At 43.4% G+C, this 13,821-nt stretch overlaps 1 protein-coding gene across 2 annotated transcripts in view; it reads left to right on the plus strand.

The window, feature by feature from the left end:
* Positions 1–13,821, plus strand: part of LOC102033761 (protein eva-1 homolog C) — a 177,111-nt gene that overhangs the window by 57,004 nt on the left and 106,286 nt on the right. For both annotated transcript variants that reach the window (XM_031066730.1, XM_031066731.1), the window contains exon 3: positions 9,621–9,744. In XM_031066730.1, coding sequence (XP_030922590.1) covers positions 9,621–9,744 — 124 coding nt within the window. The remainder of the gene's footprint in view (positions 1–9,620; positions 9,745–13,821) is intronic.

Raw genomic sequence — 13,821 nt, forward strand, 5'->3', positions numbered from 1 at the left:
AAATCAAAGGATTACTTGGAAGGTGCCAGTGTTGCTCAACTGTCAGTAGGAACAACTAAAATTAGAAACATGAGTTGGCTGATGTTGTTGAGATGAATAGGGTCTGCTCCTGGGTATTGAAGCAAGCACAAGTTTTTCCAAGTGCCAGACTTGGGACTGTGAAAACTTTTGGGCAAAGCTCTCAGTCATCCAGTGTGTTTACGGCTTAGAATCAAGAATAACTCATAATAAAAAAATATAGCAGACTAGATTAATGAACCTACAGGCTTAGTGAGTAATTTCTTTTATAATTTGGCTAAAGGCCAGAGTTTTCCACATCACTTCTCCCTCTTGCACCCAGGGTTTTTAAGAGACATTTACAGCATTTTTTAAAAAGTTGATTTGAGCGCTTTGGCTTCCAAATGACAGTGGTAAGTTCTCAAGAATTTGCACAAGGTTGGTGTTTGGCTGTAGTGTAACCCTTAAGCTGACAGAATTGAAGTTGCCCTCATGACACTTCCATTGCACAGCAAGGGACTGAGCTGTAGTATGGGAGGATGTGGTCCTTATCAGTGGAAGGTTTTCCCAGATATGATAACAAAAGTTCATAATGAAACAGACGAGAGGCAGTTGTGTTGTTAAGGGTGGGAGAACACAGGGAGAAAGCTTTGGTAGAGGCAAGCCTTCCCTTCTTTTATTGATTTACTGAAAAATTTACTTGCAACATTTCATTTACCAAGGTGATTGATAGCTATGAGCATCGCCTGAACCCTTGTGGGTGAGTGGCCCAGTTAAGGCATCTGGAAGAACTTGAGAAGAGGGAAGATATTACCCTAGAGTTTCCATTTCATGGTTTTATGTGTAGGAGGGATTGAAAATAAATCCTTACCTGCCTCTCTTAGCTTTTTATGTCCTCAGACCTGTTCCCCATTAGCTTTGCCTTCAATAGTTTGTGTTCAATACTTAGGTGGCTTGTAATTCCCAGTCCTTGTTTATCAGAGTAAGAATTGTGTTCCCTGTAGGTAGTCCTGCAGCAGATCCCTTGTGCAGTACATTTCTTACATGACTGTGACCAAAACACTGTTTTTAACCCATTTTGGGGGATGCAGATGTGCTGGGAAAGCAGCTGACATTCTCTCTTCTGCCACAAATTTCTTGGGACACCTTTGGCAAGTTCCTGAGCCTTTTTGGAGGAGACTCACAGCCTCTTTGGTGCCCCCAGATGTGGCTTTGATCCTTCCATGTGTTGTGGTTGCCCAGGGTAGGATGAGTCCAAATGCCAGAGATGAATCTCATCTTCTCTCTCAGTTCTGGAGGGGGTGAGGCCTCTCTGAGGGGTAAGCCAGGAACTCCACAAGCTGAATGGCAAGCTGCCTGCAGCTCACTGGTAGGAAATGCATATGTGTAGGAAAATTGGAAAGCTGTAGACAAGGAAATTGCGTGTATTTTTGTGGTTTTGCAACTCAGATATATGGCTGCTACAGGCAGGACCAATTGTGTGTATATTCTGGTTGTCAGCAATTGAAAAAGTCAGCCAAACCAAACCCTTCATAACTAAGTATATAAAATCACTGTGTCTAATCAAACCCATGACTGTATAAATTTGCTGCTTCTCTGCAGAGTGGTCTGGAGGGAGTGAGGAGCATTTATTAACTGTGCCCTGCAAACACTAGCTGTGCATGTAAACTCCCATTTACAATCTCTCTCCACTGTAAATGTCCAGTTCAGATATTGTTTCTATGTTAAAAAGGGAAAAGAAGGAGTTGATTACACTGAGAGAACCACTACTAATTCAGCTTTATGTGATTGGCTGCCAGGATTCCTTGCTTTAGTCACTTGTTTTGTTTGCAGACCACCTGGGAGAGTGTGTATGAGACATTAAGGCAGTGACCCAGTGACCCCAGACTACACATTTCTGTGGTTCTAACACTGTAATGTCAGATTCAGTGGGAGCTTTCCAAATGCACAAAGAATTTGGACATTCATAGAATCATCACAGATTCATAGAAGGGTCTGAGTTGGAAGGGATCCTAAAGATTGTCTTGTTCTAACCCCCTGCCATGTGCAGGGACACCTTCCACTAGATGAGGTTGCCCAAAGCCCCATCCAATCTGGCCTTGAACACTTCCAGGGATGGGACAGCCAGAACAGGGCAGTCTGTTCCAATGCCTCACAACACTCTGAGTAAAGAATTTCTTCCTAGTATCTAATCTAAATTTACCCTTCACCTCAAGGCTTTTCCCCTTGTTGTATGACTGCACACCCTTCTTGTAAGCCTCTTGTAAGCCCCCTTTATGTACTGGAAGGCTGAATTCTGGATCAGTATTTTTGATGCCACTTGTTTTCAGCAATGAAACACTTGAGGTTTGTATGGAAGAATGTGTAATGGTTGGCTAAAATTATTGCTTATTACCAGAAAACTATATTACACTTTACAGCTGATTATCTGCAATTTTCTCATTTTGATAAATTGGCAGAAAATTAAACCACAGCTTATTTGTAAGGAAAACAGAAAACCCTGGAGAGCCACTTAATTTGTTGTGCTTCTGCCCCCTGATATTTACCAAAGACATTGAGGGCTAACTTCTCTCTTCATTTGCACAGGTACTGAAATCAGCAGATAGATGCTCTTCCAAGGGCAATGTTTTGCCCTGTCACTTGTTTTCCCAAGAGGAGCTGTGCTTAGAAGGTGCTCTGGAGCTGAATCCCAACTCTCCTTAGAAAGACTAGCTAATCTGGGGAGGGCCTGTGGGCACGGCCTGTGCCCTGGGTCTCTTTCAGCACTCTCCAGGACAACCAGACCTTGGTGACAAGGATCACTAGTGCTGCTGATGTGGTATTTCCTATTGTCCTTTGGGTGGGAGACAGGACACCTTTGCTGCCACCATCTCCTGCTGTTGCTTCAGCAGCCCTGCAAAAGGGAACAGATTCCTTGCATGCTGACCCCAGGATTCCCCGAACTCTTCCTCCCACTTTTTTTTTTTCCCCATTTTTGTCTACCAGGAAGGTTTCTGTGAAACCAGAAAAATAAAAAAAGAAGAAGCAAAAGGGTGCTACCTCTTTGCTGATGGAAAGATGAGACAAACTTTTCAGAAATGGCTCTCAAAGCACAGGCCAGCTGTTGATCACAAAACAGAGGGCTGGTGCTGCTGTTTCCAAAGTGGATTTTGTTTTCCCCAGTTATTCTGGATTAAAGGTAAAATACCAAGTAAAAGGAAACATTCCCAACTGCTCCAGCTTTCTTGGCAGGTCAAGGACAATGGCTCCTGACATGTCCAGTCACCAGATATTGCATGGTCCCACTGATGTCACAGCCCTAAGTGGCCTCAACAGGAATAAAAAAGGACTTCAAGGACTTTAGTCCTCATGTTTCTCATGACTTTGAACATCTAGAAGATGATGATGGTCAGGGGAAAGAAGGAAGAAATTGGTAGAAAGGAAGAATAATGGTCATCAGTACTACTTGGAGGAGAACCCATTGTTATATTGAATATTAGAACTCCACAGTTTCTAGGCATTTTGAACAAGGAATGTTTCAGTCTCAAAAATGTCAGTGAACTAAAGAGCAGTGCGGGAAACTCTTTTTCAGACCACATTAATTACTTTGCACAGGATGGTGAGCAGTGAGCTCAGGGTCCAGAAGAGCTTTCTGCACTGCCGAAATTGCTGTTAAAAATCACAGAACCAGTGCTGTTTCATTCATGAATCTTGCCTAAGCTGAAATAGAACTCTCTGGCAAGTGGCTCCTCCAGCTAGTTATTTGCAAGTAGAACTGCTGGATGCAGAGGTCACAGACAATCTCTAAATTGCTGTGTCTGTGAAATCTTTGGCATGACTGAAGTAGCTCATCAGAGCAGAGTGATTATGTCCTGCAGGAGAAGAGGCACTGGAGGCAGAGGTGGCCAGTGCAGCCTGTCTCCCTGATGAGGCAGGACTGCTCCCCAGGGTATAAGCCTCCTAATGCTTTGTTTACTCTAAATTTAAACTTTCCAAGTCATGGGGCTTCCATCATTGCTACTAAGACCCTGCTTGACAGTGTAATGGTTTGCTCCCAGGGTTTTTTTTCTCTCCTCTTTGTGTTTTAAGCTTTCCCTTTCTTTAATCCCATGACTTTTGGTTATGCATCCTTTTGTATTTCTTCAGCTTAGACCTCCTCTCCCTTTGAAGTTGACCCTGCATACAGATTAAGTTTCCTACTGTTAGGAAATGTAGGTAATGTTAATTAGGTGATATTTGTAATGCAGCTTTTATCAGGCCCTTCTATTTGGTGAACATGTTGCTGCTCTTTGTGAATTGCTGTTTCTGGGCTCTTTCAAGGCCCTGCCAGAAGAGCACTGGTGAATCCTGCTGGTGTTTTAACATCCCAGCCCACTGCTGTCTGCTCTACTGTCCTGCTGGAATCTACTACCCCCATAGCAGAGCTGGTGACAAGGAATGCATGCCCAGTTTTCAGTCCTTTATTTCACAGTCTGGTATGTTTTTGTGAATCACCAAACATGTGGGCATAGTTTCCTCCTGCTGACTCTGCTTGGAGCACTGCAAGGTCCATGGGAGAGTGGTAAGAGATAGTAGAGCACTAAAACCTGCTATAGATCAAGATTCAGGGCCTTGATCTCTTCTTCAAGTGATGCACAGATGGAATGCAGTAATTTGGGCAAAGCTGAACTAGTTTCTAGTGGAGCAGGATGGGAAGGTGGCTCAATGAAGCCACAGGCAAGTCACCTGCACCTCATCAGCATGGATTTAACTTCCTCATGTAGTCTGTGCTTCCCTGTTGCTAATTCTTGGAAAATCGTCCTCCGTGGACTTCAGTAATTTGCATTAATGGAGATGAATGTTCAGTATTCAGAAACAGGACCTGTAAATAAGTTTTAAACTTGAAAGCAATAAGTTTATAGCATGTTTTAATGTATTACCAGTGTTCAAGGGTACATAAAAGAGTATCAAAATTCAAATGAAATGTGACATGAAGACATTATGAATGCGCTGTGCTGTAGGGAGAGTTCATGCTGCCTTGTTTGTTGTATTTACTTCTTCCCATTACTAGAATTCTGAAGGTGCATCAATATAAGTGTTGGTGTAACTCCACCATAGTGTCCATGCCTGGACCGAATTTGACCAAAAAATACTTAAAATTACTGGTATCTTCTTGCATAAATGTCTTAATACAAAGCTATGTGCATCTTCATTTGACTGCACATGGCTCTGATACATTCATGCAGCTTGCTCTGTGAGTTACTCTCCCCAGCAACACACAATTTGGGCAATTCTTTAGTAGGGCTCCTCTGTGTAATTTCATGCATGACTGACATGCCCTGCAGTCATCCTTATGGTCCTTTGAAGATGGAGGCTGCACAGGGAGCAGCCCCGTGGCAAAGCCCTCATTCCCTTTGAGTTTCACCATTGGCTTCTATGGGGCCAAAGTTTCACCCTAAGTGTGTTGAATCTCTGAACTGCTCTGAGGGACCAAGAACTGAGATAAGTTTAATTGCCTTGGGTGTAAAGCTCAGTTGTGGTTTATTTTAAGCGTGCAGGGGAAGCACTTCTTGAAGAGTGATTTGAAGAGACAGGCTAAAAACGAGCGCACCCCTGGGAATGGCTGGGGATGGCCTCCTTGCAGAGCTTGCATCCAGCTCCTCATTTAAAAGGTTGTTATCTAATGAGCACAAGCAATTACTTAGCTAACGAGCACAACAAAATGAGCACGGGAATGCTGTTTCATCTGCAGTGGCTACTTGAAAGACATGATTTTGAGCATGAGGCTGCCCTTGCTTTAAGACCCAGGTCACTGCAGGGAGATTAATCCAGGGCATAAATCACAGGGGTTAGATTAGTGTTTGTTTTACTTGAATTCACTTTTCTTGCTCTCTTATCTTCTCTAAATCTTGCAGCTTCTTAGCTCAGTCATGAACCAGGGAGTGGAATGGGTTTAAACAGCCACAGCTTCCCTCCTGAGCACTGGCTGTCAGCCCTCAGGCCTGATTTACCACTGCAACGCAATTATAAAATGGCACAGTGCAATTAATGTGTCTTCCCTCCCCTTTCATGCCAGACAGGAATTCCTGAATTCCTCCTCCACCTTCCTCAGTTGGAGTGATTGTTATAATATAATCTAAACTGAGGTGACTTTATTTGGCTTTAGTCAGGGATCTACCAGACTGGAGACATAAGGAGCTGGTTGTACTTTCCAGCTAGGGACAGTTCTGTGGGCCTATTGCTGTTCCTGTGCAAGTCCAGATTGTTTGTGGGCCTCTTTCTGGATGGTTTTGTGGTTGTGTTTTCCCACCTTTTTCAGCTGACAGTGACAACCAGAACAAGAAGGAAAACATTATATGAATTTCCTACATTTTTCCATCCATTGAGCAAAAACCATGTAAGCTCAAGACATTCCCTCACTACAAAGTGAACTTCCAACTTTCCTGATGTCAGTCTACCTGATCATCTGCAAATACTTCAGAAAAGCATCTGACATGATGTTTTTCTGAAGTATTCAGAAATACTTCAGAATTTCTGATACTGCCTAGATGTATGATTTTTGAGAGTAAGGCCAGAAAGCCAAGGTCTTGGTTTCTGGTAAACACCAGAACCTCTGGACCTGCAGGGAACTGTGCCTTTGGGGGATCATCTGGTCACACATGTTCTGCACAGTGTTTAAGAAGATGCTGGTACATAGCACATGCTGATGAAAGCAGTGGGAAAGAAAATTTCTGTGTGTGCAAGGATAGGTAAAAGTTAGATGTGCAAGTTTTTAAGTTAACATTAAGACTGGTGTAACAACATTTTTTAAATTTTTAATCAAGAAAATGCACCATCAATGAGAGGTAATTTTCCCTGCATTTTTTCCTGATGTATTTCACTGAGGATTGAACACATCTATTTTTTTTTATTTTACTTTTCATGGATATGTTTCATTATGCATAAGACATTACTCAAACAGTGTACAGGAAATCAGAAATCTTAATGATTTTTTTAGATTTTCAGGAAAAAATGTTGCCCTTTGGGGGAGGTAAAATAGAGTTACATGAATGAAAAGGAAATATTGATTTCTTTCCCCCCGTGAAACTTTTCAGAGTCATGGCTATTGCCAAATTAAATTGGAACTGTAGCTAAACAATGTAACAAATTAGTAAATGGCATATTGAGACTCAAGAAAACTTCACTTTTTTCTGTGCTCTCACAATGTCAGGGATGACTTTTGCTCCTTAATTTAGTTACAAATTTCTCCCTAAGGCTTTGTTTTTTGCTGCCCCCTTCCACCCTTTGCATACCACAGGAAGTAAGCTCAGCAGGTTTCACTTATGTGGAGTACAAGGAATAAGCAAGAGCTGCCAAAAGTTAGAGCAGAGCCAAGACAAAGTGGCACTGCCTGAAGGCTGTCCATGTCCATGGTTCTCTGAGGTCAGTGAATTGTTGTCTTTGTTCCTGATGCTGAGCCTGAGGACAGATGAACAAGTGCTGCTGAGGTGTCTCAGCTGAGGTTTTCAAGCTTGTTTTCTTGTTGGCCTAACTCAGTCTCTGCTGAAACCCAGGGAGGTTTTCCAACTGGTTTTAACAGCACCCATGACACAATGCTGAAGGCTCTTGAAATGCCCACCCATCTGCTGTGAACAGGTTTGTAGTTCAAAACCCAAGTCTGTTGCCTTTGAGGGGAGAAAGCTTCCCTAGAAGGAAAGGAAACATTTGGGGTCCTGCTTCTTTTCCCTTGCTCAATATTCTTAGTTTTAGTTGTATATAAGCACGGCTGTCCAGTAGCAGAAAATCCTTTCAGGGGCACAGTGATTTGGAGAGAATTTCTCTCCATATGTGTAGCCCTCCAAAACTGTTTCAGTTTTTCTTTTCTTTTTGAGATGAAAAGAGTTATCTGTGCTGGATCCTTGCTTAAATTCCTTTGCAACTCACTGGATTTTGCATTAAATTAAATTTCACATGCTGAGTGAGCAGCCAACCCTTATGAGCCTAGAGGAAAGAATATGCTCTTTCTATGCATTTTAATGTGATGGTCAAGCTGGGGCTAATGCTCCCAGGCACCTCCTTCAGTGTTCACCTCACCATCCTAAATCCTGTATTTTTAAATGAAATGCCTGCATTTTATTACCTTTGTAAGTGGAAAACAACAGCATATGTTCTCTGCCTGCTAGAAAAGGCCTGGATTGTTTTGGTTTGAACTTTAAAATAAAGGTCAGACTTGAGGCAGGCATGAATTCTTACATGTGTCAGCCCAAAAGGTGAAAGCTGTAGGAAGTTATGAGCAACTGCAAATGAGGCAGCTTCAAATTGCACTTGAAACTGGAACAGCTGTTGTTCAAAGCATGACATTCAGAGTTATAATGCTAAAGATTCTATATATTACATTCAGGGAGAACTCAAAAATAGAAAGTATTCACTGAAGCAGAGAGAAAATTGGTTTGGGTGGCACATGGTTGAGCAGGAACAGCCTTTATGTTAATGGCACAAGGAGAAGATTGTGGGAAAGCCCAAATATCGAGGTGGGTGTAAGAAAAGCGAACAGAGCGAAGACAAAAGAGATCAGGGGAGCCTAGGGGAATTTCTGAGGAAGGATTTTCCAGTGCCTCCTTGCAAGTGAAATTAATTGTTTTGGGGCTGGAATTCACAGCTCTGTATCACAGGGACTTAACGAGGCTGGTGGATTACCTTGCTCTGTGGTCTCAAAATGCTCTGACAGGTTCATGTGTGTCAGGCAAACATTATGGTAATTTTAGTGCTTTAGGGGCTCTACAGGAGTACATAAATACCACCCTAGCCATCCAGCTGAATTTAAAACTTAATTACTGCCCCACTCAATATTATTCTCCCCCCCACCACTGCTTTAGAGGATCACAGGGTTAAATGAAATCATTAATCTTCCTTAATGAAGCTATTTTCTAGCAGGAGACAGAAAGTCTTGCCCCTGAGGATTCTGAGATGGAGTTTTTGTGAGTGTTATGAATGGGGGAGTGGGGAGCAAGTGCTAGAGGAAAAGCAGAAAACGGAATAGGACCCAAAATGCCAGTAGTGGGAGAAGCCCCTGACTCACAGTCCCTTCCTGAGTTTAGCTAAAAGAATGTAATAATCATGGGGGAAGAGGAATGAGCCCTATTAAAAACTGTCTATGTTGGCTGTATAACAGTGCTCCCACCACAACTACTAATTATTGGAATACTAGCAATTTATATATCTATGTATTTACCAGCTTTTATATAACTGAGACAAGAGCTGTCTTGGAATTGTGTCTCTCCAGAGAAATCTAAAGCAGATTGGTGGTGGCAGAGTTCAAGTCTTTACTTTTAACTGTCAAGGTGGATCCATGTCCTCAAAGCTGCTTTTCCTGGGATTATCCTGCTTTATATTATGATTAAATGGCATGCAAGTGTTTCAAAATATCTGTGACCATCCCAGTGCAAATCCTTCCTTTTGCACCCATGCAAGGGGATGAAAACCTGCTCTTAGTGCAAGGAGCACTGGGTCCGTGGCTCCTGTGGTACCTGCTGTGTCAGGCACCATCACCTGCCTCCTGCCTGGGCTGGTTGTGGAGGCAAGGATGGCCTTCCGTCTCTGCAGGTTGTGTCTGTTTGATGTTCCCTTTAGCGGGGACACTGAAGTGCTTTTGTTTCTCTGTTTCTGGTGCCTATCCCCGGCTGCAGAAGATGCTGGATGAGTGCCAGGACAGGCGGAGCTGCCAGTTCCTCGTCAACAGCCGGCTCTTTGGGACGGACCCCTGCCCCAGGACCGGCAAGTACCTGCTCGTGTGGTACAAGTGCAGGCCGAGTAAGTATTTCTCTATCAAATCTCTTTGCTCTGTTGAGACCAAAGCATTTTTGTACTTAATGCTCACCAGAGAGCCCTTCTAGGACTTCTTGTTCCCTTCTCCCTCTAATTTCAGTGTAAGACAACTCCCAGTGTGGACGTTTTCCCTTTCCCCCTCCCTTGCTGCCTTGCTGGGATGCTCCTGCTCTGCCTCCTTCCTGCTTGCCAGCAGCCCGAGTTTCTGCAGGTGCCAGTGTCAGCCTTTGCCAGTGTTAAGCTCATGGTGTCAGTAGTGGGTGGGCTCCTCCTGATCCCTCCTGCAGCTGCCCTCCTGTCCTGGTGGGTAGAGGGACTTGTCCCCTCTCTGCCAGCTCCTCCCGGGACAGCGGGAGCTCCTTGCCTGCCCCTCAGAGCTGGGTGCCTCAGCAGGCCCTGGTGGTGGTGGTGGTGTGACAGGAACCTCACCTGCCCACGCCGTGCCAGAAGCCAACTTTTAATTGCTCCCAGATCAGGCTGGGAAATGTTACCCTGTGTTTTGCATGATCTCATTAGCTGTGTTTAAATTAAATGGGGCTGGATACTGGGGCGCAGTCATGCGTGCTGAAGAGGAGTGAGCCCAGAGCAGCTTTGGCTCAGGACAACCAACACCTTCTTGGTCAATTCCTGGCCCCAGCAGGGGAGTTAGCACAGCCTAGACACCATTCTCCATCAGGGCCTTGGAAGCAGATACATTATTTTGGAGACTGATCAGTTTTGATGTGGACACACTGTGCCCACTGATGTCAGCTGGAGAGCAGGACCCATTTCTATTTAAGCACAGGTCTGATGAGGAGCATCTGAGGGAGCTGGCGATGTTTGGCTTGGAAAAAGGAGGCTCAGGGAGGGCCTTATCACTCTACAACAACCTGAAAGGAGGTTGTACCAAAGTGGGGGTCAGCCTCTTCCAAGTAACAGATTATATGACAAGAGAAAACAGCCTCAGGATGTACCAGGGGAGGTTTAGGTAGGATCTAAAAACTGGAAAAATCTCTTTACTGAAAGGATGGTCAAGCATTGGAACAAGCTGCCTTGTTCCACTCTTTCAAGGGAAGTGGTGGAATCACTGTGGTTGGAAGTATTCAAAAGTGTGTAGATGTGGTGCTTAGGGACATGATTTAGCAGTGGACTTGGCAGTGCCGAATTAATAGGACTTGGTGATCTTAGAGATTTTTTACGACCTTAATGATTCTATGAATTAACTGGTTATGGCAATTAATCTGGACATGGTATTTCAGACCAGCCTTAAGATTTTTAGATGACATTACTAACATGGCCTCAGCATCACAGCAGCAGTATTTTTGGGAAGGAATCGAAAACCAGGAAAGTTTTCACAGGAGAGAAGAACAGATCTGACTTCAGAAAAGGTTTAAAACAAACACAGAAACATTCAGACTGCCAACAGCAGCGCAGAAGACGACTTTTTGCCCCAGCAGGCAGAGACCTGTGCTAATGAAGTGAGGGGGTCTGGCCAGATCTGTGTGTAATTCAAACCAGAAGTAGGTAATGAAGCACCTGCATTTGTTGTGGGATTTTCATGGGTGATCGTAACATCCCTCGTTGGGTGAGAAATGCATCTCTTTGACAGGGGTGTTCTGACAAGTCCTCCTGAACCTGCAGGGTTTGTATCAAAGCTCACTTGAAAAACTCTGACTATTGAGGCCTGTGCTGAACTTCTGAAGGTACTTCAGGACCCATCTGTGCATTAAAATTTTTGGTTTGGCATTCTTTGCTAATTACAGATATAGTAGTAAAGAAGGAGTTTGTCAGTGTGTAGAGTAGGTGATTTTCCTGAAAGAGAACAGGGGAAGCTGCTTGAAAACATTTTCCCAAGACATTTTTCAGGCAGCTCAAATTTTTCAGAGTGAAACAGGATAATCTGACAGAAATTATTGTTTCTTAGTGATTGGACAAACTTTTAATCAGAACCCACTAGATTACTAACTATGTTTGAAATATGTGAGAATTAGCCCAGAGATACCAGGTCATAATCAGCCTTTCCCTGGTGATTCAAAATGTTGAGTCTCACAAACAGTGTCTAGTGCTGTTGTGAGTTCAATAAGCCTTTCCACCTTTCTATAGGGAGAAGGCTAATGAGGGGACTGAGGAATGATGCATTCATAAAATGCGAAATACAGGACAATGAGAAATTTTGGTGGGCTTTTTGGGTTACTGAGTATTGTTTATGAGCTGTAAGTAAATATATGCTTAAGAGCTGAACCCCAAGACTCTGATCTTATGAAGTTTTGAGCTGTTCCAGAAAGTGTGAGCACACAGAGTTGTAATCAAAGAGTCCTTGTGAAGAGCTCACTGCCTTGCACAGGATTTAATAATAAATTTAGCAAAAGACAAATATAATTTTTTGGGTTCTGTTTCTGAATTTGTCTTTCTTAACAGCAGACATAAGAGAAATACTTTAATAAGAAGCTATTTAAGGTCTGAATTGTCTTGAATTGATATTGATATCTATTTCTTTTTGTTGCTTATTGAAGGAGCCTGTTATGATCATGTCACTGAAGTAGGTGTTTTGGTTAAGCACCTACCTAAGTAAAATGACTGTGAATTTTCTTGTATACAGGTTTTAGAGGCACTTTGAGAAGTGGCCTGCAGACTTTGGACAGGACATTTTTAATATAAAATAAGGATACCCAAGCTCTTCTTTTGTCAGAGTCATGCTGAAGCCTCAGAAGGCCTCTGAACAGAGGTAGTTATCCAAAGAGAGAGACTTCCTTGAAAGAAAGCAAAACCGAAGTTAGTGGCATTTGCTTGTACCTTTGCTGAGGAATTAAGAGAAGGTGCACTCATCCCCTCGAGCCACTGTCACTGCAGCTTTGTCTTCCTGACATTCCCCTGCGCTTGAAATCGAGTGGTTCCGATGCTCGGTGCTCTGTGGGGTTCATGCACAAGGCAAGGTGCTATTTTGGTCTCTCATGGGCAGAATTTCAAGGAGATGGAGGACAATAAATCAAGCTGAAACTGAAAGACAAAGATTTTTCAGATGGTAGGGCTCTGGGGGGGGGCAGGGCAATGAGGGGATGTCTCCTGTACTCATTCCTCAGAGACTGCTCTTGCTGGAAGCAGGGAAAACTTGTGCAGAGGTGTTACAGCTCACCTCCTCTAGAAATTAAAATAAAAAGTTCAGAGAAGTGCATGCTTAACTAAAAGCAGTGAGAAATGAATTTGCTTGTATGTTTTTTGGGAAGCCTCGTGCTATTCATGGTCTCCTCTGATCCAACAGATGGATCTGGGATCTAATGGACACTCATCTTGCATGTTCAGGACTCAGACATGTGCATGGAACTGCTTTAAGTGTCAGGAGTTTGGCAGTACTGTGAATTCTCTGTGCCTGTAAATAAATAAATACACTATATGTATGTATTTTTAATTTTAAAGTTTAGGATGTCTAAGTAGATCAAAAATGATCAATAAGCTACTCTGTTCTGTCTCAGTTTGGGACAAGGGAGATTTACTTACAACTACCAAGTGTCTTGAGCGCCAAGGTCCATCAAAGTGTAGAGAAGCCTTGATTTTATTTTCAGCTGATGTGGTGGTGTTTGATCAAAGTTTGGACTCGATTATCTTGGTCTTTTCCAACCTCAATGATTTATTGGTTATTTATTTATTATGGTTTATTTAATTTTTCTATATCATGTATGCCTTAGTTTCTAATGTGTGCCACCCTTTGGGGGGATGGTCAGAGGCACAGTACAGGTCTCAGCAGAGCACAGCTTGTGCTTCTTCCCTTGGAGGTGCCTCTGCAAATCCTCCTGCAGTCCACAGCCTCAGCAGAGCCTCTGCAGGCTCCCTGCAGCTCAGGGTGGGCATGTGCTACTGCAGCACTGAAACCTGACATTGTTCTCTCCTAGTGTAGGTGTAGTTTGGAATTTAGCACTGGCCAGAGATGGTTTCCAGTGGGAAGTCTGGGTATGGGCACCTTGTTTTAGAAGCTAAAAAAGTTGTTGAGAATGGTGGTCCCACAACAGTGGGCCTCGGGGCCAGGGAATGGGCACATTCAATTTATCAGGGCCAATGTATCCTGAGATCCACATCCAAAGTACATTG

The sequence above is a fragment of the Geospiza fortis genome, unplaced genomic scaffold (assembly GCF_000277835.1).
Source record: "Geospiza fortis unplaced genomic scaffold, GeoFor_1.0 scaffold98, whole genome shotgun sequence".
Taxonomy (NCBI): domain Eukaryota; kingdom Metazoa; phylum Chordata; class Aves; order Passeriformes; family Thraupidae; genus Geospiza; species Geospiza fortis.